This window comes from Colletotrichum jinshuiense, chromosome 3 (assembly GCF_051148585.1).
Source record: "Colletotrichum jinshuiense chromosome 3, complete sequence".
Taxonomy (NCBI): domain Eukaryota; kingdom Fungi; phylum Ascomycota; class Sordariomycetes; order Glomerellales; family Glomerellaceae; genus Colletotrichum; species Colletotrichum jinshuiense.
This window is the reverse complement of record NC_139310.1, coordinates 250760-272286: the sequence shown is the minus strand read 5'-3', so window position 1 is coordinate 272286 and position 21527 is coordinate 250760. Positions and strand designations below refer to the sequence as shown.

At 51.8% G+C, this 21527-nt stretch overlaps 6 protein-coding genes across 6 annotated transcripts; 4 read left to right on the top strand and 2 right to left on the bottom strand.

The window, feature by feature from the left end:
• Window positions 1–173: 173 nt before the first annotated feature.
• EsH8_III_000073 (permease for cytosine/purines, uracil, thiamine, allantoin-domain-containing protein) lies at window positions 174–1923 on the bottom strand (the record flags this gene model as incomplete). Its single annotated transcript, XM_083261798.1, has 2 exons — window positions 174–677; window positions 766–1923. 2 exons carry the CDS (start codon window positions 1921–1923, stop codon window positions 174–176), a joined length of 1662 nt encoding a protein of 553 aa, XP_083122285.1.
• A 1077-nt stretch (window positions 1924–3000) lies between these two features.
• Window positions 3001–6107, top strand: EsH8_III_000072 (uncharacterized protein; the record flags this gene model as incomplete). The annotated part of the gene is made up of 6 exons (XM_083261797.1): window positions 3001–3662; window positions 3727–4114; window positions 5048–5256; window positions 5310–5763; window positions 5905–5967; window positions 6072–6107. 6 exons carry the CDS (start codon window positions 3001–3003, stop codon window positions 6105–6107), a joined length of 1812 nt encoding a protein of 603 aa, XP_083122284.1.
• Window positions 6108–7400: 1293 nt separating this feature from the next.
• Window positions 7401–8780, top strand: EsH8_III_000071 (uncharacterized protein; the record flags this gene model as incomplete). Its single annotated transcript, XM_083261796.1, has 1 exon — window positions 7401–8780. One exon carries the CDS (start codon window positions 7401–7403, stop codon window positions 8778–8780), a length of 1380 nt encoding a protein of 459 aa, XP_083122283.1.
• An 802-nt stretch (window positions 8781–9582) lies between these two features.
• On the top strand, window positions 9583–12493 carry EsH8_III_000070 (uncharacterized protein; the record flags this gene model as incomplete). Its single annotated transcript, XM_083261795.1, has 2 exons — window positions 9583–12044; window positions 12448–12493. The coding sequence occupies 2 exons, from the start codon at window positions 9583–9585 to the stop codon at window positions 12491–12493; spliced, it is 2508 nt and encodes an 835-aa protein (XP_083122282.1).
• Window positions 12494–14591: 2098 nt separating this feature from the next.
• EsH8_III_000069 (uncharacterized protein) lies at window positions 14592–16021 on the bottom strand (the record flags this gene model as incomplete). Its single annotated transcript, XM_083261794.1, has 5 exons — window positions 14592–15063; window positions 15175–15545; window positions 15618–15685; window positions 15757–15793; window positions 15848–16021. 5 exons carry the CDS (start codon window positions 16019–16021, stop codon window positions 14592–14594), a joined length of 1122 nt encoding a protein of 373 aa, XP_083122281.1.
• Window positions 16022–18840: 2819 nt separating this feature from the next.
• Window positions 18841–20677, top strand: EsH8_III_000068 (GMC family oxidoreductase; the record flags this gene model as incomplete). Its single annotated transcript, XM_083261793.1, has 2 exons — window positions 18841–18918; window positions 18983–20677. The coding sequence occupies 2 exons, from the start codon at window positions 18841–18843 to the stop codon at window positions 20675–20677; spliced, it is 1773 nt and encodes a 590-aa protein (XP_083122280.1).
• Between the last annotated feature and the right edge of the window lie 850 nt (window positions 20678–21527).

Genomic DNA, 21527 nt, shown 5'->3' with positions numbered 1-21527 from the left:
GGCGGATTCTTTCAAGGAGTGTGGGGGTGGCAATATGGCTTCTTCAAGGATAGGCAGCGCATCATTGCTTCTTTCCGAAACTCAAGCAGAACTTTTCATATTGATCGTGGTTAATCGGGTCAAGTGGTGTGCATCCGTTTCACTAAAAATGCTTCTCCAATCCCCTGTTCAAACTACACTTTCATCGCAATCTTTTCTCCGGGACCTTTCCCGCCGTCCTCCAGCGGAGTTTCCGAAGCCATATCGACCGCCTCGATGACCTGGCCATCAGCCTCCAGCTCCTCGGGCCGCACGTAGTCCTTGGGCTCGACCCAGTGGTCCTCCATGATGGGCGGCGGCCAGATCTTGCAGGCGAGCCAGAAGGTGAAGCCGGAGAGCGCCAGGCCGACCCAGTAGGCGAAGAAGTAGAACCTCGAGACGCCGACGGGGGCCGAGACGCCCATGTTGTTGAGGAAGCCGTAGAAGTTGGGCACGATGCCGACAATGTAGGCGACGTAGGCGCGGACGTTCCAGCCGTGCGAGTAGTAGTAGGCCCCGGACTTTGCCGAGGTGAAGCAGTCCGGGATGTGGACGCGGCCGCGGCCGATGACGTAGTAGTTCACCAGCAGGACGCCGGTGATGGCGGAGAGGAAGATTTGGTACGAGGAGAGAAACGACACAAAGACGGAGGCGGAGCCCTATAGGTGGTTAGCATGTCGGGTTGCGCGTCATGTATCTCGAGAACGAAGAAATGGAGTTCCGGAGCGTGGCAGACGTGGGACTTACCAAGAGGAACCACGGGTTGATGGCAAAGGAGATGACGGCGCAGACGAAGAAGCCCCTGCGGACGGTGAGGTACTTGGGGAACAGGGCGGCGATGTCGTTGCCCGCCGGCAGAGAGTTCTCAAAGATGGAGCTGAAGATACAGCAATACGCGAAGCAGCCGGCGATGAAGAAGCAGCCGGCGCGGTTCGCAGCCGTGTACTCGGCCGTCTGGAGGTTGTCCAGCAGCGTGACGGGGTTCCAGATGAGCTCGCCAAAGATGAGCTCACTCGAGGCGCAGACGAGGTTGCCGACGGCGGCGACGATGAAGTTGGCGACGGGGAAGCAGAAGAGGTTGCCGACAATGACGTCGTTCTTCTTCTTGGCGTAGCGCTGGAAGTCGGCGGCGTTGCTGGCGAAGGTGGCGCAGTTGGCGGCGCCGAGCATGAGGAACTGCACTATGAGCCAGGCGCGCTTGGAGCCCGTGGCCGTGCCGCCCTGACGGACGACGGGGCCGAGGCCGCCGGCCTTGGTGGCCGTCCACGCGAGCATGGCGACGGCGGAGACGACGAAGACGCAGAGCTTGGCGTAGACGAGCCCGCGCATCTTGGGGACGGGGATGACGAGGAAGGCGCAGGTGATGAGCCAGAAGATAACGAAGCCGATCATGCCCCCCGTCGTCAGCGCCGAGCCCTCGCCCATGGTGTTGGGGATGGTGGCGATGCCCGGGATGATGGCGTGCAGCATGACGTAGATGCACTGGCCGCCCTGCACGGCGTTGACGCCGTTCCACACGATGGCCATGACGGCGCGGTTGAACGTCGGCCACCAGGCGCCGTAGATGCCGAACGCGGAGCGGCAGACGACGGGGTAGCCCACGTGGTAAGTGCTTCCGGGGCGGCCGTTGAGGGTGATGATGATGGCGATGAGGCACTGCCCGCCGAAGGCGCAGGCGAGGGACTCCCACATGCTCAGGCCCAGGGCCTGGGCCGTCGACGAGGCGTACCAGTTGGAGACGGTGGCCGTGGCGGAGAACCAGAAGGTGAAGTAGGTCCACTGCGTCCAGGTGCGGTCGGCGAGCTTGAGGGGGCGGAGGTCGTCGTTGTTCAGGAGGGCGTCGCGGCCGTGGACCTCGGAGGTGCCGGCGGCCTGGGGCACGCGGAGGCGGTTGAGGAGGCCCATTTTGGAGTGTGGTTGTCTGGAGGAGGGGGACGCGATCGGGCACCTCAAAAGGGGGAAGCGAGGTCCCTTCTTTTTATGCGGACCGTTTCGTCGATGGCGCTTGAGGACTTGCAGCCTTTGACGACTCTATTGTTGAAGAAGCAAATACCCACCCGCCCGTTTAACTTGCATGCACGAACAACCCACATGGTCGACAAGGGCGAAAGTCGAGCTGGACAGAGACTTATACGAAACCACGTCCAATCATATTTTAATCATATCAGATACCCAAAGGCGTACGTAGTCATGATCTACGATACCGATAGCCCAAGATACCGGAACCGTGCCGATGATGTGGGGGAGATAAGCGCTGCAGGGGGGGCGTTGGCTGCACTCCCATGTTCTGGACCACGTCGGACTAGGCCGTCTTCGGAGGGGAGCTGGAGATGAAATGCAGCGTGCTCGACAGAGAGATAAAAGCGCGGGGGGTTGGGGTTGAATTAAGGTTGTTTGAGAAACCTAACGACGGTTGATACGTGGTCAAGAGTCTGGTTCGTTGCCAAGCCTGTGGGCGCCGTTGGACTTGTAAGTGCACTACCGGTATGAATGTTTCCGGAAAACAGGGCCTGTTCGCTCCGAAGACGGGGCACAGATCCGTACCCCACAGCACGGTCCGTTGTCGGTCCAAACATCCGAGCGATAAGGGCCGTCGGCTCCAACGAACCGCGTCGCACGCCATTATCTCTACTATCATGCAATTCCTCCGCAAACCACACGCAGACGGCCACCGGCGAAGACCGGCGGAAAACGCGAGCAACCCTCAATAAACCTCAATATCGATCATCTAAACACCCTCAACTTGGCGTTTGACGGCTGCTGTCCTTATCGCGCGCGGGGCTCTTTTAAAGCTAGCTGTCGGCTAAACCGGGCATAGCCGCGGAGAAGTCAGCCGCCACTCACTCACTTCTGAAGGCATAACGACGAGCCCTCACTTCAAGACGCTGCTGCACCGCAACCCAGAGAATAGCCCATTCCAACACACTACTGACTGATATCGAGCGATTCAAGCGCATCTCACGAATCAGGGAAACAGCAGCCATGTCGACAACCGTGACCACCACGGCTCCGGAGAGCTACAAGCTGGAGCTCATGTCAGCCTACGGCCCCGTGTATCGCGACGTCCTCAAGACGCCCCCCAGAGACTGCAACGCTTCCGAGGTGCCCGTGATCGACCTGTCCAACATCCGCGGGACCGAGGAGGAGCGCAAAGCCCTCGCCGCCACCATCCGCGAGGCCGCCGAGAACACGGGCTTCTTCTACATCAAGAACCACGGCATCCCCACGGCGACGATTGACGCCGCGTTCAAGCAGGCCCAAACCTTCTTCTCGCAGCCCAACGAGAAGAAGGCGCTGGTCGCGCAGAAGAATTCGAGGTTCTTCAACGGCTGGACCGAGAAGCGGGCGGCGCAGATCTCGCCCACGGAGACGAAGGACCACCGCGAGGGGTTCAGCTTCCGCTACGACCCGCGCTACGACCCCGAGACCAAGGACCCGGACGCCGTCCCCGAGGCCGTCAAGCCCTGGATGAAGCACGAGGACTTTGTGTGGGAGGGGACCAGCCATTTGCCTAACTTCAAGGAGGACATGGTTACTTACTGGCAAAGCTGCATTACACTTGCAAGAAGCCTGATCCGCACGTTCGCGTTGGCGTTGGACGTGCCGGAGAATTACTTTGACGACGTTATCACTTACCCCGGCAGGTACGTTACCGTGTGAAGTGGAGTCCCTTGGACATCGGACAACGCCTTGCTGAACAATTCATAGTGACAGCGTCTGCAACTACTACCCCAAGAACACCGAGGCCCAGGACGCCACCATCGACGTCGGCCTGGGAGCACACACCGACCTGCAGTGCTTCACGCTCCTCTGGCAGGACAGCGTCGGCGGCCTGCAGGTTCTCACGAAGGACGGCCAGTGGATCAAGGTGCCGCCAGTCCCCGGCACGTTCGTCATCAACATTGGCGACTTTTTCCAGAGGCTGTCCAATGACCGGTTCAAGTCGACCGTACACCGCGTCTTCAACTACGCCCCCGAGGACCGCTACTCGATGCCCTTCTTCTTCGGTTTCAACCACAACGAGCAGTGCGCCGTCCTGCCTACTTGCACGGATGAGAGCAATCCGCCCAAGTACGAGCCGATTAGCTGCGGTGATGTAAGTCAAGTTACCCGTAAATTGGGAGGGAGAAATTATCGCTAACGAGTTTGAAAGTGGTGTCGTTTGCGCTTTGAGAGGACATTTGAATTTTCCAAGTCGAAACTGTCAAAATGAGTGGCATTAAAAAAGTAAAAAGGGACGAAATGAATGAAAAAGAGATAGCAGCAATTTGGATCACGTGTGAATGAGAATTGTTTACGGCTCTTAGATCGATTGCATATAATTAGCACCTTGACCTGAAACCACACAGAAAAATCTGTCAATTTGTAAGGGTGGCTGGTAAAAGGCTATCTTGGGTCCGCGCCCAAGTACTGTAGGTAGGGTGAGCTGTTCAGAGCTTTGATGGAGTGAAGTTGAAGAGGAGCCGGATGTTCCAGTTTGCGCAGCTACCAGTCACACGCACACGGCCTTGGGATTTCTTTGGTTAGCCAAGGTTTAAGAGACGCGAAGCGGGATATCTTCGACATATCTCATCTTTCGCCTGCGCCGTGTGTTACCCAAAAGTCTGGATGTCGTGATGATTGGAAGCTGCTGTTTGGGAACTATCTTTTGGCTTGGCTTAATTTTCACGTCAGCCTACAAAACGCGGAATGATTGAGATGGTGATGCAGTATTTCTAGGCAACCACGCAGTGTACAAGCAATCAATTGTGAGATGTGTACGGTGGCAAAACACGTTGTCCTCAGACTCTCAGCCAATGCTATGATTGGTTACGTTACCATTTAGTTTTATATGCGAGGTCCTTCTGTCTTGGCCGAATCATAATCGCAAACAATGTGAGCCGTTGGAGGCCTGGCTGCCTCATTTCCATTCAAGAATGAAGAAGTACATGAGAACCTCAGCTCAATCATAACCATATAACCGCGTGGTTTTTCCAATGGCTTCATAAATCTGTAAATCAAATCTTACTCTTTCAAGGACGTCTAATAGATTTGGTTTACCGGACGCCGTATCGCCATGGAAGCAGATGCCAAGATTAAGGCTCTGTATGCGCTGCCTTTGCCTAAGGGCAAGGTCTACGCCACAGAAGGCGTCTGGAACTGCCATCGCGGGATAATAACACGTCTCTACCGGAATGAGAACAGGACCCTGAAAGAAGTCATGGAAATAATGGAGCGGGACTACTGTTTCTACGCCACGTAAGTGTGCTAGCACCGCGGAAAACATGGCCGAAGCGGCTGACATCATACAGCGAGAGAATGTTCAAGACCCGGATCAAGAAGTGGGGTCTGGACAAGAAGATCAAAGAAACTGAAGTCCTTGCGATGCTTGAGATTCAGCGACAACGTGCTGCCGACGGGAAGAAATCGTGCTTCACTGTTCGAAACCAGAATGTGGAGCGGGGACGCATCACTCGTTACCTCAAGCGAAGACCTGATTTACAAAAGCGCTTGCACACTATAAGCCACCAATATCTTAAACCCACCCACGAAATTATTTGCCGAACGCCTTCGCCAGCCGATTCTCCACAAGTCCCTTTGATCCCGGAGATGCATCTCCACGAGGATATCTTGCGAATCCTTAGAAACTACCTCGACGGTGCCTTCCAGGGGCGTTTTTGGGTGGTCATGGGCCAAGAGATTTACGGTCCTGGCAAGCTGGAAAGCCGGCAACGACTTGACGAATGGTATTGTAGCATGGGTGCTGTAAGAGAGCTGCTAAGTCACCAAAATGCAAACACTGCATTCGCCATTCTCGACAGGTTGATGAATTTGATCGGATGTATGATCAAAGACCAGGACCCAGAGCTCTTATATCACCTCTGCTATCACTTCGTCCGGTTACAGAGTGACCCTGCCCAGGCAGAGCTCTCGGAATCTCTCAATCTCTTCATCTGCAAGATGCACAATGTAATCTTGGGAGATCAAAATTGTTTAAGCCTAATCTGGAGCAAGCTCGTTTCTCTTAATAAAAAGGCTCGTGTCGAGGCCATAAGTACGATGTTCACATTTAGTGCTCGCTACTTCAAAGATCAGATCAGCCTTTCTAATGGAACGGCGGCATGGATACATTCCACACAACTGGCTATTCTCGACCACCTTGAAGACAAACCAAAATCTGTATACCAGCACACTCTGTACACCTGTCATTGTTATCGGCGTTGTTTTCAAGAAACTGGCCGCCACAACGGGTCCTTCCGCTGGCTTCAGCGCGTGGCTGGCTACCAAATGAAACTCGGGGACGCGGAGGCAGCGAGAGTTACAATGAAACGTGCAAACTGTCTTATGGAGGCAAAAATAAATTATCACCAGAGCTCTTGGAAGATCATGCAGTTTTGGTATCATCGGCACATGGGCGACTTTTATGACGACTTGGGGCAAGGCGCGGAGACCGCCAGGTGCTATGTCAAGGCATACGAATGGGCGTTGGAGATGCATGGGCCAACAAGTGAGGAAACTTTGTTGAAAAGAAAGGATTTGATCAATTTCCTTCGTGGAATAGGAGATGTGGAAAACCAGGAAGACGACAGATGGTGCAACATCTTGTTAGCAGAGCTGCCGCTGTTCGTAACTAAGGGAGCCCAAGTCTGGAAATAGGAACAGAACAGATTCAGATCTAGATACAGTGTTAAGCTATGATTGAGTATGCTGTACTCAAGGTTCTTAACGTTTCCATAGGCGTTTTGATTTGAAATAGGTGCCGCGAACAGTGATCCAGGAGGCCGCCGGCCAAGAGAAAGTATGAGGGTCGCGCTGTAGTGCCTGTGAGAATACGCCTAGCCCATACTACTTTTATATGCGTACTGTGCTGTATTATTTGTCGAGACCCTAGCCCACCAATATGGAATTAGCTAGGGGTGATACGTACGTGTGGTTGCAAGGGGGGTGATCCTCAGTCAACGCATGTGTACTGCAGGGGAATTGAGACGAGCGAAGATAAGAGTCGCAAGTGTGGTAAAGCCTGGTAAACTTCATGAAAGAGGAAAGGTAAGCAGCAGGGCAGTGCCAGAGTTGTGTGTGCCTTGCCATTTTTCGTCATGTGTGTGGCCCCACGGCACAGTCGCTTTGGACGAATAGTAAAGCACTGGGTACGAAGTAACATGCAGGCTGTGGACTTATGCAGACCAAAGATCATTTCATCATCATCCTCAGCCACAAACAAGAAATCATTGGTTCGGGTGCAATTGCAGTGCTATTCGACTTCTTGTGTCGAAAAAGACTCCATCATTGCGCCTAAGCAACTCCATAAAGTGGCCAAAGCAGCCTCTCCTTGTGCGACAGTGTTAGTACCCTATTTTGCATTTCATCACCAAAGGGAAAATCATTTTACACCAGAAGCAGAAATGACATTATCGGCTTCTTCCGTCCTCGGTGTGGTTATAGGTTACTTGGGCGCCGAAGTCGCAGGCGTGAGCGCTTTTGAGCGCCTGCTCTGGCCGGAACGCTTCTACAATGCCGTCGACGCCCTCGATCTGCTCCGCCTTGGGCTATTTATGCCCATGGGCGGGCCCCTTCACCGTGCAGCCCTTGAGACTCTCGATAAGTTCCGCGAATATGGGCTGTATAAGGGTCGCCGTCGGGGAGACATGCTTGGAACCGCATTCTTCCCCAATAACACGGACGTTCACTACCTCCACAAGACGGCATCGACCCCCGAAGGCCGGAAGCTGCCGGGCTCCGTGCGTAACGGTTTCTGGATCGAAGTTCTTAAGCACGTTGATGCCCGCATCGGCCCGGGCGGGGCTTCTGGTCGTAACCCGCCCACACCGCCGCCAGGCGACCGCAACGACGCCAAAGCCACCCCGTATGACAAGCAGAGTGAAGGTCCTGGTTCCAGCAGACAAAACTCGGCCAGGACAACCCGGCGGATATACAGGCTTCATCTTGAGTTCTTGTCATCTGATAAGGTTGGGGGAGTATCCCGACATGCAGCTATCGATGAGGCGTTCGGATACAGGACCATTATAGGGCTCTTCGTTTCAGAGGTGTCCTCCATTCTGCTAGCCGTTCTCTCGGTAATATGGCTCCGAACGAGTATCACGAGAGAAGAAGCGCCTGCGGCTTGGTTCGCCGGGTTTCTGTGCATCCCACTACTTTTGAAGCTGGTCGCGGCAGCGGCGCGAGTACGACGCGAGCCATTGGTGCTGGATGAGAACGCCACCGCAACAACGAATTCCGACCAGACCTCCCAGACGACAACGCCTAGCAAGAAATCGACTGATAAGAATACCCTAATTGACATCTCGAGTAATCCTCGAGAGGTGGAGTTGTTCGAAGTCGACCTGCCCTCAATCGGCGTCCTGCTGATGAGCACGCCTTCACCTGCGTCACCAGCCTCGTTCCAATTCTTCCGTCATTACGGCCACCCGATTCGTGATAGCACCTTTGACCGCACTAGGGAGATTATTAGCATAGCCACCGTATATGCATTCCTCCTCTACTTCCCAGCCGGACTACTGCTGGTCTCGTGGATGAACGAACCTATGCAATACCTTTGGCTAGGCCAGCAGACGTACAATATCTTTGCCATGCTTGTAGTCCGTTTGTGCGGATGGGAGGGCGCCTCGCGGACCGAGGAAAGAATGGCCGCAGCCCTGGCTCGAGATTCTGAGGCCATTCTGCTTGGAGACTCTGCATCTGTTAGAGCGACGTTACAGACGGAAGAGTTTCTGTCAGTCAAAGGTGGAAAGAAAAGGGCGCAGGAAATTGTGGAAAATTTTTAGCATGTTTTGTGTAGTATTGTATCCTGAGGATTTCTATGGTTGAAAGTAGCGAGAAATCATCATTGCTGAAAGGAGAAACGATACAGCTGAGACAATATAGGCAAGTATTTGACAAAAAAACTACTTATTATACTAGGCACCGCTACAGTGACAACATCAACGATTTCAAGATAGTGCCTCAAATAGTCGAGTGTGCCGATTTATTAAGATTCGATCTCTGTTATCGTGCGAAATTATACACTCATACCCAAAAAGCCCTCCAACCAAACTATAGTAGAAGGAGGCAAAGAGATGTTATAATATTCCAGGGGACCTCAATGTCAGTTTAATTTGGACTCTCGTTGTTAAGTAGCCCTCACTGAGTGGATGAATGGTGGCTCCAAATCAGCTGTGTGCTTCAAGTGGGGAGGTTGCCATCGGGTTTTCCCTGTTGCTCCAATGCTACTTTGCAAATGTGGGCTATATGCAGGTGAGAAATTGGCCTTACGAATCACCTTTCGACTTCATCTTGCTGCCTGAAGTTGTAGGAGTATATTGAGCAAGGATCTAAGCCACCGCACGCTATGTCAGATACCGTAAATGGAATGCTTACGTTGGACCCATGTGCGCTTTTGGCGCAGGTACCATAAAAAACACCTTCCATTTCTCCTTGAGGTTTCTAGGCCTCTTTGAAAATTTGAAACCAAATTGTCCTAATCAAAAAATGGCCTAGCAGCATTGTCGTATCTCAAATCAATCGCAGAAGAATTCAACAACCGTTACAGTCCACTTTCGACACCGTCATTGAGGTACTTGACTCAAGATGGCGGAACTTTTGCAAGAACGTAACTCTGTCGATGATGCCACCGCCACCGAGAACTTCATCGAAGAATTTGACGCTGTCAGAGACAAAATCATATCCAAACAGTTCGAATATGAATATAAAGTCCTTTGGGTGCATTCTCCGGCTTATGAGAAGCTTTGGCGTACAACCTACGGCGAATACCTCAAGCTGGAGGAAAAGCGCAAGACATTGGGCATCGAGCGCCAAGAATGGCAAGACGACGTTGAAGAAATGTATCAAGTCGTCAAGGATTCATGGGACGAAACGTTTACAGACATTGATGGATCTGCCATGAAGGACGCTCCTCTCGGTTATACCTTGTACGACTACCAAGCTGCGAATGGACAAGCTATTACGGTCGACAGACTACACGGCTGGAGAACTGCTCTGAATGACTGGGATAACTTCGGCAAACTTTTCGAAACTAGCAGCGTTTTTCGCGCAGATCTGTCTTCAGCGCAGGCTGCGTCCTTCGAAATTCTCAACGACTGGTGGAACTCACGTTATTGCCCCCCAACAGACCTAAACGCGTTGCGAGCGTACTTGGACACCCTTTCCAGCAAAGGGCAGCTCGGAAAGCCCTTGGATAATTCAGAGTTCTCATACGAATGGGTCTCGCATTCTCACTACCACTCAATGCTCTTGGAGCTCTTTGTTAGAGAGTTTCATCCAATGGAGTGGGAGCCATACGCTCGCCGAAGCTACCTTCTCAATCTCAAGGCCACGAGAACGAAAGCAACTCAACATGCGATGAATATGCGTTTTGCATATGCGACCATCACAGGAAAAAGCGGAACCGTTGACGAAAATGTCCAGCCCCCGCCAAGATACCCTGAACCTGTCAGAGACATGGCAGGCTGGAAAGGCAACATGTTTTTCGAGGAGCAGCCTCTTGGTGCTGTGTCTCGTGAAGGTTTCGATCTCTTACTAGATATGCACAACGAGCCTCCTAAATACCTGTGGAATGTTGCTGAGAAAAAGGCGGTGCGTGTCACAGAGTTGTCAACTTGCCCAGAATACCTCTGTATATCCCACACTTGGGGTCGATTTTGCCACCGACCTCCGCAGTGGGTGAGCGTCCCAGGGGTTCGTTGGCCAGTAAAGACAAACAGTCTCTATGACGTCCGCACCGTTCCGGACATGCTTCCAGGGTTCGGTGCAGAATACGTTTGGCTTGACCTGTTTTGTCTCCCTCAAGAAGAGTCTCCAGAACACCATGAGGAGGTTGCCAACCAGACGGCGATATTTCGTCGCGCAAAGGCCTGTGTCGCCTGGCTGAACGAGGTAGAAACTTGGACTGTGACAAGAAAGGCATTGGAATACATTGGTGCCAGCTATCTACGCAGCACATGCAGCGATCCCGATCTTCAGTTGGCCCCGGACGATTTAAATGAGATTCGAGAGGGGGCAGAAGGTCATTCCGAGCTTCTGAAGCCCGGATCAACCGAGCCTGCCCCATGGTTTTCCTCCTTGTGGACCCTGCAGGAAACAGCCCTGTGTCCAAACCTCCAAATATGCACAAAGCACATGGAAGTTCTCAAAGACAACCTAGGAACACCGATCAGCATGACAACATTATTCAGTCTTGTTCAAACACCATCACCGGCACTCAGTATCCCCCTCTCCGAGCCCATAGAAATCTCGAGTATGGAGCCTCAAGCCTGGCCTAATGGTGTCAAGTGTATTCGCCACGTAAACGGCAAGACCAGACTCGGTTGGCTGCTTACCTACTTGTCACCCATGGACATCATGGTTCATGCCAATTACAGGGTTTGCAAACGTTCTCGAGCTCCAGCAATCATGTCTGCCCTAGGTGTTCTAGATTGGTACAAAGATTGGGCTGCCAAAGATGACGTGCGGCAAAATGAGAACAGGATTATTTTGCAAGAGAGAAAGAAAAAACTAGAGGCAAAGGGCAAAATTTTCGATGCCGAGAAAGAGAAGTTGAAATTGCCCCAGGAGCCACTTGTACTGGAAACGTTTCCAATCGAGTTCGTCCACGAAGCCGCGCGCAAGATTGGATCTTCATTTTACAACGTGTTAACCATCATCAATACTCTTCGAGTCGAAGGGTTTGAAGCCATGTTCGGATACGGCGATATTCAAATTGGCAGCATGATGCCATTCACCAAGGTTCATGGATGGGATTCTCCCGTCTACGCGGCCATTACTATTCAGGGAATAGAGAGAAAGGATCATGAATCGGTGGCGGGATGGGAGATTATGCCGAACGGAAGTGTTCTTCTGAGTTCGGTTGGTATCCTGGTCTCTTCGACCGACAAAGGTGGAAAGCCAATTGACTCTCTTGTCATGATTCCTCGCAAGGAGAACGGCATCTTTCAAACGAAAGCAGAACGGAACGTAGATCTGCAAGCCAAATTAGAAGAATTGGCCGGCACAGACTCCATCTACTATGCGGTGACGCTTGCCGATGACTTGGGGTTGCAGTACGGAATAATACTCCAAACTTCCAGGAAAAGGATGCCGCTAAACAAAAGGTATTTGATGAAAGTTGGAATGTTTAGGGCTCACGTAAAGCTTCCTATGCCTCAATCCAAACCTGTAAACTGGTCTGTTGTTTAAAATAGCTACGTTATATCTCCTTGAGTGGTAGCAGGCCATACTACAAAGTGCACAAAAGAAGGATCAGTCCAAGATAGGTAGCCGTTTGGAGTTTTGATCAATCAGTAGTGTTGTGTTGGAGAAAAAATCTCCCACAGATTGTCCCTACTTGTCATTGTCGGCGCCATAGATATGCCGTTCTACACCTTCATCGAAATTTCTCTTCAGGAAACCAAACATAATTCATTAACATGGAAGCACAATATGATTCATCTTCATTAGTGAACGAATTATCTACCAGTCAGAGCCATTGGAAAACATGGACTAAAAGTATCGGACGAAACATAGATAGATTGCAGGGCCTTGACTTTGCCTTTGTAGAGCATCAAACGCAGTCCTGGATGGTCAATCTGCTTCTTTGTTTTTAAAATGATGTGGTGCGACTCATCTCACTGGTTATAAATTCTGAATTGTTGCTAAACTTCTCACACTAGAGTTGACTTATCCAAGTTGAACCGTCATTCTCCACGATCCTTTGATGCATTTGCGATGCCAGCCAAGCATTAGACTTCCTAGTCTTGTCACAAACTCCCTGTAGTCATCCCCAGGGCGAGGCCGATTGATATTGTCCACCATAGGAGAATCAATCTTATCCCAGAGAATTCTCGACAGATGTTCCTCCGATTCTCCCGCATCGCGCGCGAGGATGCAAACACGGGTAGCCCACATCTGAATGTCCCGGTACTTGTATACATCTCGTAGCGTAAACCTTTCGCGGCGGAAGCGGGCTTCGATGATATACTCGGGCAACCTGAATTTTCGACGAAGTAACTTCTTCCAGGTGTCCAGGCCGTTTTCAGGGTTCTGAAGGATGGCTCGTTGCTCAGGGGAGAGGCACAGCCACCACGAAGCGGCGGTGCCAAGTAGACATCGATGTAGATTCTGGACAAGTTGTTGGCGGGTCGTCTCTTCAAAGGAGACATAGATATCAATCGCGTCGATGAACCTTTCGACATTCTGCCATACATCAAAGGTCCCCTCGACCAGGTCATTCTTCATGCTGAAATTCCTTGGCGGTTTGAAGTAACCGATATCTTCAGGCTCAAATTCTGGAGTCTTCCTGTCGAGGAGATCCTGCCCTCTGCGAAGCAACATAACTAAGGAAGCTTGGTCGAGTATTTTGTAGCCGTCATTTTTCTGCAGTTGCGAAGATGCCGTGTCGCCTTGACGAGCGGGGTTCTTGGTGGATACTCGTGATACTTGAGCCATCACTATGGCTCCTTTGCTCTCCGCATTGAAAGGATTAGTTGGTCCCATTCCGCCGTATATTTGACCGCTTGCCTAATGTAAGGCAATGAACGCGCAGGTTTTTTCTGTTTGTTGATGATATGGGGCACTGCTAGGTTTCTGAAATTTCATCGAGGGTTCGTCTTTTTGTGGATTGAGAGTGTCATTCGGGTGTCATTGAGCCACGATAGGGGGGTCTGTGATACACACACATGTATGTGGCTGGCGCGCCCAGGGATAAGCTATCCCTGTTAACAGTCACATGCTCGGATGAGCATACCAAGCTGCGCATCCTTTTGATTTGCTCTTCATACGCCACCATTCTCACCATCCTAATACAGACAATACCCAGTCCTCAAACTCCCCTTCACAACCCCAGAATCACCTCAGAATCGCAAGTCGCAGCGCAGCATAATGCAGAAGTTTCTGCCAACCGTTGTGGAGCAAAGCAAGAACGCTTTCATTTTCTATTATAGCATTGACGTCAGCCTCGGCTTCAACACGAGCTAAGGCTACGACTACGGCTCGTATTTCGATGTGTCGGATGACTGGAGGGAAGAGGGGGGGAAATAAGGTTCCTTCCGCCGATCCCTATCCGTTGTCCCGCCAGTGTACGTGCGGTATCTTGTCTCCTTGGACGATGGCATGTCACCTTAGACTTACTCCCGCAATACGACGCAGTCTCGTGAGTCAATGTTCAAGGTCGCGTGTTGATGTAATGTTGCGCGTCCGTTCAACAGTCAACATAGCCATTTTAAGCGTTGGCGTAACATCATTTTACTGGCTAAATAATGCCATCTCCCTTTCATCGAACGAGAGCTGGGAGTGAAAGGTACTTTAGACTATGAAATTGCAGGCAGAATGAGAAAATATCATCTAGGAAAATTCTCCTGATATCAATACCAATTGCGAAAGTGAGATGGCCTTCCCCGAAGACGACCGTGGCAGAAAGGTATTCAGGCAGTTGAAGAAGCAGCCCGTACTTGGAGGCGTAAAAGGGTTCTCGGAAACTGGAGAAGTGTTCGCCAGTATCTCCCTCCCACTGTTCTTTTTTAACTTCCATAACCATTGACGACTATAACTTTTCGGAAAGGTCGGACGCATCACACATAATTGTTCGCCTTTCTCTGGTCGCCTAACTATGATCGCCGACGCTCCTTGATTGTCGTCTCCGTCGTCACCACGATATGGTCCATGTGCTGAGTCCCTGCCTTTTGACCTCTGCCCAGCCCAGGTTCGGCCGTGATGTGCGAATACACTGACGGCATGCTCAGGGGCTGGCCAGCGCCTACATCCTTGAGGACGAGATCGTCGGTGCTGGTCTCAGTCTCCCGCCGTCCGCTATTGAGCTCCCTGAAGTTGCTGCGCCCGGTGCGGGAGGAGGGGCCGTAGCGGTTGTACTCGCTTGTCTTGTTGTGCGCAGACGAGAGTCCGGCTCCAGGCAGCCACTTGGCAAGGAGGGGCCGGATGGTGGGCAGCGAGGCGACGATGATGGAGGTGTTCAGCTCGATGGCGGACCAGATTGCGGCGCCGATGTTCTCCCATGGAGGGTCCTGGCTAAAGACGGCAGCTCGGAGGGTGAACATGCGGTAGACTGAAATGATGCACACACTGTGATAACGGCGGTCATGTCAGTGACTTGAACCCCAGAAGCAGAAAGTCCGATGAGCACGCGCAACAATTTGGATTGGGGCGTTTTCAAGAGGTTGGTTTCCGACTTACAAGAATCCCAGGCAAAAGATACCAAACAGCATGATCTTCTGCTTGTTAGGCAGTTGGAGTTTTAGCACTGAAGGCAAAGGGATACAGAAGATCATGAAGTCAGTCGCCAGGCTCATGGCCGATGAGAAGTACCATATGGACAGCGTGTCGAGGCAGAATCCTGCGGTACTGGGCACGATGAACGAGATGGGTAAGCAGGAGACGCCAAGGAGCGTGGCCTGCACACATGCCCAGATAACGACGTATACCATCGCCCAGAGACAGACCCGTTGTACGGCTTTTGAGACAAAGATGCGCCGGTACTGGAGAAGAAACGAGACTTTGGCGATGTTCATTCCCATGTTGTAGTTGAGGACACTGACAAGAAGATACTGTTGCGGTTCTTGTTAATCGTCTGTCAGGCGTAGAGTAGAAAGAATGAGGGTTTCGCGGCAGGGACGAACCTTGAGTTGCTCCGTCATCTCCTCACCAGAGACGTTCTCGACATGTCTACCCATGCCATATTTCACTTCTATCGTGTTCAAAAATCGTCAGCATGTTGGTCCAAAGACAAGTTTGCTTGCCAGACAACACGCAACTTACCCAAGCATGTTGCTATTGTGACAATCACCGAACAGGCCTTTCACGTTTTGTCAGCAAATTCCACAAGAAGTAACGTGGGAAAATGTATTACCATTGCCAGCGAGATTGTCCAGTCATCCTTTCCAGCCGTCTTCAGGAGCACAAGCCGCGCGTAGAGCCGAAGGGACAACACAAAGGCAGAAGCCACCACAAAGCCAATAGCGATCCCACTGACGAGCGGGCCGTTTGACTCGGTCCGGATCACGGGGGGCTCATTAGTGGCCATGGGTGCGTCTGCTACTCGTCAAGGGGCCGATGAGATGAATGAAAACTGGAGAAGGGCAGATATGATGCTAGAATCTCCCTAGTGTTCGATATTTCGGGCGGCGCCCCTGAGCAAGCTTTTGTATTAAATCTCTCGGCCATGCGGAATAGCACCTTACTGCAACACCACACTGCAGTACAATTACGGAGCACCAAGCTCTTTGCAGAAACTCGCTCTTTCCTTTTTCTCCTTCTCTCCGGTTAATGTGTGGCGGATGATCTTGTGTGGCACCATCAAGAACGACATCGAGTCTGAGCGTCAAAGCTCTTGGACTAGCTACAACGCAGTGTAGCCGAGATAACAGTGTGAAAAGAGCAAGGGCAAACACGAAGTCTGGTTGCGAGCGCGCTGATCTGAACTATGTCTGGCGGTAGGGTGACAGTTGACACTTGACAGGATTTGGTCCGCTGTGATAGAATCAAGAATTCTTGACAAGGAGCCCTGGCTTCAGGTGGCACTGTTGAAGGAATCTTTATTGGATCAAACAAAGCAACGAATCGGAGCAACAATGCATCCTTGCCTTGAGCCTGTCATCCTGCGGCTGCGAGGCCTTGACCAGGGCCTCCCATAACACTGCATGGACCTAAAATATGTACCTGTTCGCGCTCGTACCAGAATTTCCAGACATACAAATACATAGAAGCCAAAAAAAGAATAGCTTCCTCTCTATGGAGGCCCGGTGCGCAATCCTCTGCGTAGACGATGCGATGCATGCCAATGGCATGGCAAGACTTGCGCTACACATTGCGCTTTATGTCAGACTGATACCATCACTAGAAACGTAGTCTGCCAGGTAGTTTTTCTGGTCTGAAATCTCACATTGATACTGAATAACTGAACTGACTATCCACTTATTTGATATGCCACGTACGCGTGTGTCAGTATTGACGTTGTGAAGGTGATCTGGTGGGACTCGACCCATGCTATATCGTTGGGCCAAAAGGGTACTACCAGGCCAAATTTCATGACCCCATGCTTCTTGTTTTTCTGTCCAATGCTAGGTAGCATTGTCCGGGGAAAGTGGTTCTTCCGCCGTTCAGAAGTCCCGTTGACGTGCAAGGATGTTTACTGTGCCGCAACGTACACAAGGGGCCGCGGCGATATGAGAGGTGCGGATGCCGTATCTGTGCCAGTACCCTGTCCTCTGCTCCCCTTCAGTCGCATATCAACTGTTGGAAAGCAGATGACACCTTAGCGGGATTTGTTCGTTTGCGGGCCCCACTAACAACGAGACCGGACCAAGTGTCCCAAAGTGGAAGGGAAAAGCTTTTTTACCTAAGGAAATTTGAATTCAACAGCATCCAACTTCCAACACCAACCGGACTTTTTTGTGGCTGCCACCCCAGCCCGGAACAAAGCCACCAAGGATTTCCCGCCATGCATGAAGAATGAGGGGGTAAGCTTGAAGAATCCCATTGTTGACGAGTCCTGTCAATAGTTAAGCTCTATTAGAACCACGCGAGACTATTTGTTGACAGGAATTAGCCTGTGAGGTTTGAAAAAGAGTGTGGGCCACGCGGCTATCCCCGGATTCGCCCCATAGAATTGGCCTACCTATCCACCGAGCCCCGCGTATTCTCTGCCCAGGTTGGTTCTGACTGCGGAGGTCCCTTGGTGTACAGTACCCCTCGTCGCACACCCTGTATCCCCTGGCCTAATTTGACCGGCAGGGTTGTACCGAAATTGCAAAGTACAACCTGACACGGCGGGTTGGTTGTCGTCGGTGATTATTGCCGCGGTTTATGTTGACTAGACCACATTTCGCGACGTACCTGGTATATACGAGGTCAGACAGGCCGGAAGAGGGGAAGTTAGACTTTCTACGTACATTAGAATAGACTTGTCACATACTTAAGTGCAGGGGAGAGGTTGGAAATTCTGCTCATTTGGGCAAGTACTAAGGATTGTTCTTGTTGTTCCTATTGCACGGTTGGTCCACTCAATGAACCCAGATTTCGAGAGCTTATAATCTTGGGAGAGGCGCAAAGAGGCGCAAAGAGGCGCGCGGGACCACCCGAGTCTTCATCGCATTCAAGGAACTCTAAATCTAGTAGCTGCATCTGACCTGGAAAAGTTCCGTACCAGTCGTCGGGATTTATCACCCACGAACGATAATGCGTTCCTCAAGACCCAACAGACCCTACCAAGCACCCTATCGCCATTTGACCAGTTTCCGGTTGGCCAATTGAGATTAGACGTGACTAGAATCACGCCATATTAGAGTCTCGATGCATCCGTAACGATAAGACGCTCCACGATACCCCGGCATCATAGCGTCGATGTCGCAGAACCCAGGATTATCAGCCCTGTCAGCGTGCGCGAATTGCATCTGCACTAGGGATTCCAACCATGTTCTATGTTCTGGGTTGTTCGTATCCTCGCTCACAACCTTGTCATCAGTCATCCTGACAGACAAGATGGGGAAAACCCCTTCACCTGGTTGTTAGCTGATGTTGCACCAGGACTGGGTAAAATCTTGCAACCTTAGATGCAGGTTTTCGCGTCGGGGGTTTATTGCGGTCTACCATCCGGGCCACGGCATTATTCCCGAATGAGTTTTGCATGAAAACAACAGGGGGACGTAATGAGCGCATGCTATTACATGTTTCCTTTTCGGGAACAGCCACACGCGGCTCCAATGCAGGTCTCTAGTGCTTACGGTATATACAAATTGATGCTTCCGCCCATCCGATGATCGCATCCTTTTTTACCATCCAGCTTCAGTTCTTTGGGCGAGTTAAGCAAGTCATTGGCAGTCTCTCATTTTCTGCTCCGCCAAGATGATGTCCCTCAAGACCTGGTCAGCGCTGTTGCTGTTGAGTTTGGCTTCCGATGTCTCGGCCAAGTCCTACGATTATGTGTGTTATAATACCCCGCGCCCCTCTTGTCAAGCCGCCGAGTTCGACTAACACAAGACAACAGATTATCGTGGGAGGCGGCACTGCTGGCTCTGCCCTGGCTGCCCGCTTGAGTCTTGGTCTTCCTGACGCTCAAATCCTTCTCCTTGAGGCCGGCCCGTCCGCCCTCGATGAGCTGCGGATCAATGTACCCGGCCTGCGGGGGTCTATCCTGGGGACGAACTACGACTGGAACTTCACAACCGTCGATCAAAGCGGCCTCGGTGGTCGCCAAATTAGTGTCAACCGTGGCAAGGTCCTGGGAGGCTCGTCGGCTATGAACTACCTCTGCTACGACCGCGCCGCTACTGCCGAGTACGAGGCGTGGGGCGAGATGGGCAGCGAAGGCTGGACATGGGAAACCATGATCGATGCCATGACCAAGTCTGAGAACTTCACCGGTACGGACAAGGACACCCGCGGCCGCTCCGGTCCCATCCGCAATATCTACAACCGTGTCATCTACGACGTCCTTAACAGGTGGCAACCCGCCGGCGAAGAGCTTGGTCTCCCGATCAATGAAGAGGGAAACATGCACGGCAACCCAATCGGAATCATGTTCCAAGGAACCAACATTGACAACAGGGACTACAAGCGTTCCTACAGCGCCAACAGCTATCTACCCCTGGCTGGATCCAACCTCGAGGTGCGGACCAACACTCAAGTCGCCAAGGTCAATCTGGAAGAAAAGTGCGACAAAGGATACACCGCGACGGGTGTGACTCTGTCTGACGGTACGGTTATCGACGCAGTCAAAGAGGTCATCCTATCAGCCGGCTCTGTCCAAAGCCCCGGCCTGCTCGAGCTTTCCGGCATCGGACAGCCCGCCGTGATCGAGGCAGCGGGAGTCGCCCCTCTCATTGATCTCCCTGGTGTCGGCGAGAACTACCAAGACCACATCCGCACCTCCAACGTCTACCGCCTCAAGGAGGAGTTTGACTCATTCGACGCCCTCATCTTCGATTCCGGCAGCGAAAACGCTACCGCGGAGCTGCAGAAGTGGATCGACGGCGAATTGTCGCTGTACGAGTACACGAGCGCCGCCTACGGCTTCCTTAACTGGGGGCAAGTCGACAAGGAGGCGCAAGCCAGCATTATTGCGCTCGCGCAGGCCGAGTTCGGCAACAGCACAAACCCCATCGACAAGAAGAAGCTCGAGTTCCTCCAAGACGACTCCGTCCCCGACTACGAGCTCATCTATGAAACCAACTACGTCGGCGCGGCCGGCTACCCTGGTTCTGGCAAGTACATCACTATCTTTAGCACCGTCATGCACGCCTTCAACCGGGGTAACGTACACATCAACCCCGCAAACCCGACGGGCGCGCCCGTCATCGACCCAGGCTATCTCAACAACGAGCACGACATCAAGGCCGCCGTTGAGGGCGCCAAGTTCGCGCGCAAGATCGCCGAGACGGGGCCGTTGAAGGCCGTATGGGAGGCCGAAACGGAGCCGGGTCCGGAGGTGCAGACGGACGAGGAATTCCACAAGTTTGCCGTTGACACCGTTGCCAGCTTTTACCACCCTGTTGGCACCTGCTCCCTCCTTCCTGAGGCCGACGGCGGCGTCGTGAATGCGGACCTGCTAGTGTATGGCACCACCAACCTGCGTGTTGTCGACAACAGTATTGTGCCGATCATTTTGTCTGGGCATATCCAGACGGCGGCGTACGGCATTGCCGAGGTGGCTGCTGCTAAGATAATTGCTGGTGCTTTCTAAGGGAGACATAGATCTTGTTACAGTATTACTATTGAACTCTTATAATCACAATGGCCGCAGTCGTAAACTCAAGCCACTGTTAATACTTCACTTTGGAGGCTCGTCCTGACTCAAGTGATAGGTAAAGAAGCCATGCAAATTGAACGATTGTGATTAGCATGTAAATCTACCGTAAATCTACGTAATTGGAACTTTGCTGCTAGAGCTGCGCTTATCTACAGTAAAACACCCACAAAAAAGCTTTTTAGTTGTTATATTTTTAGTCTAAACCTCCCTTCTAAGACGCCGAAAAAAGTGTTAAGCAGGAGTGCTACCGCTTCAAATAACTCCCTAGGGCCCTTGGGGAAAACAACGGCCCATTCCGAGCCTTTTCCAAGTGACCGCCAGATTTTCTCGCATTTCACACCTATTAAACTCTAAATGTGTGAAACTGGACAGTACAAAGACATATGGGGTCCGTATAATGTCTCGCTGAGGTCACCGAAAGGTCTGAAGGAATGCTTTGAGACGCGGGTGATTTGACAGAGGCTTGCATGCTTGAATTAAACCCAGTCTATTTTTCTTCTTTACCCAGCTTGCTATCTTTGGATTATGGTAAGTGAAAGTATACTTCGACAAAAATGCTTGGGGGCGATGAACTCATCAAGACATGTTTTCGACGAACTTGAATATTGTTGGTATCGCAGGGGTACCCGTACGGGTGGAAAGCTCGCCGAATATCAATATGGCATATTCGGAAGCTGTAAATCGGCTTGTAGAGAGAAATCAGGGAATTTGGTAGCAGCGGGAGCAGTAATTAAGATATTGCTGTTGGCAGCCCGGAGGTGTGGAGGTGTAATCTCCAGGCTCC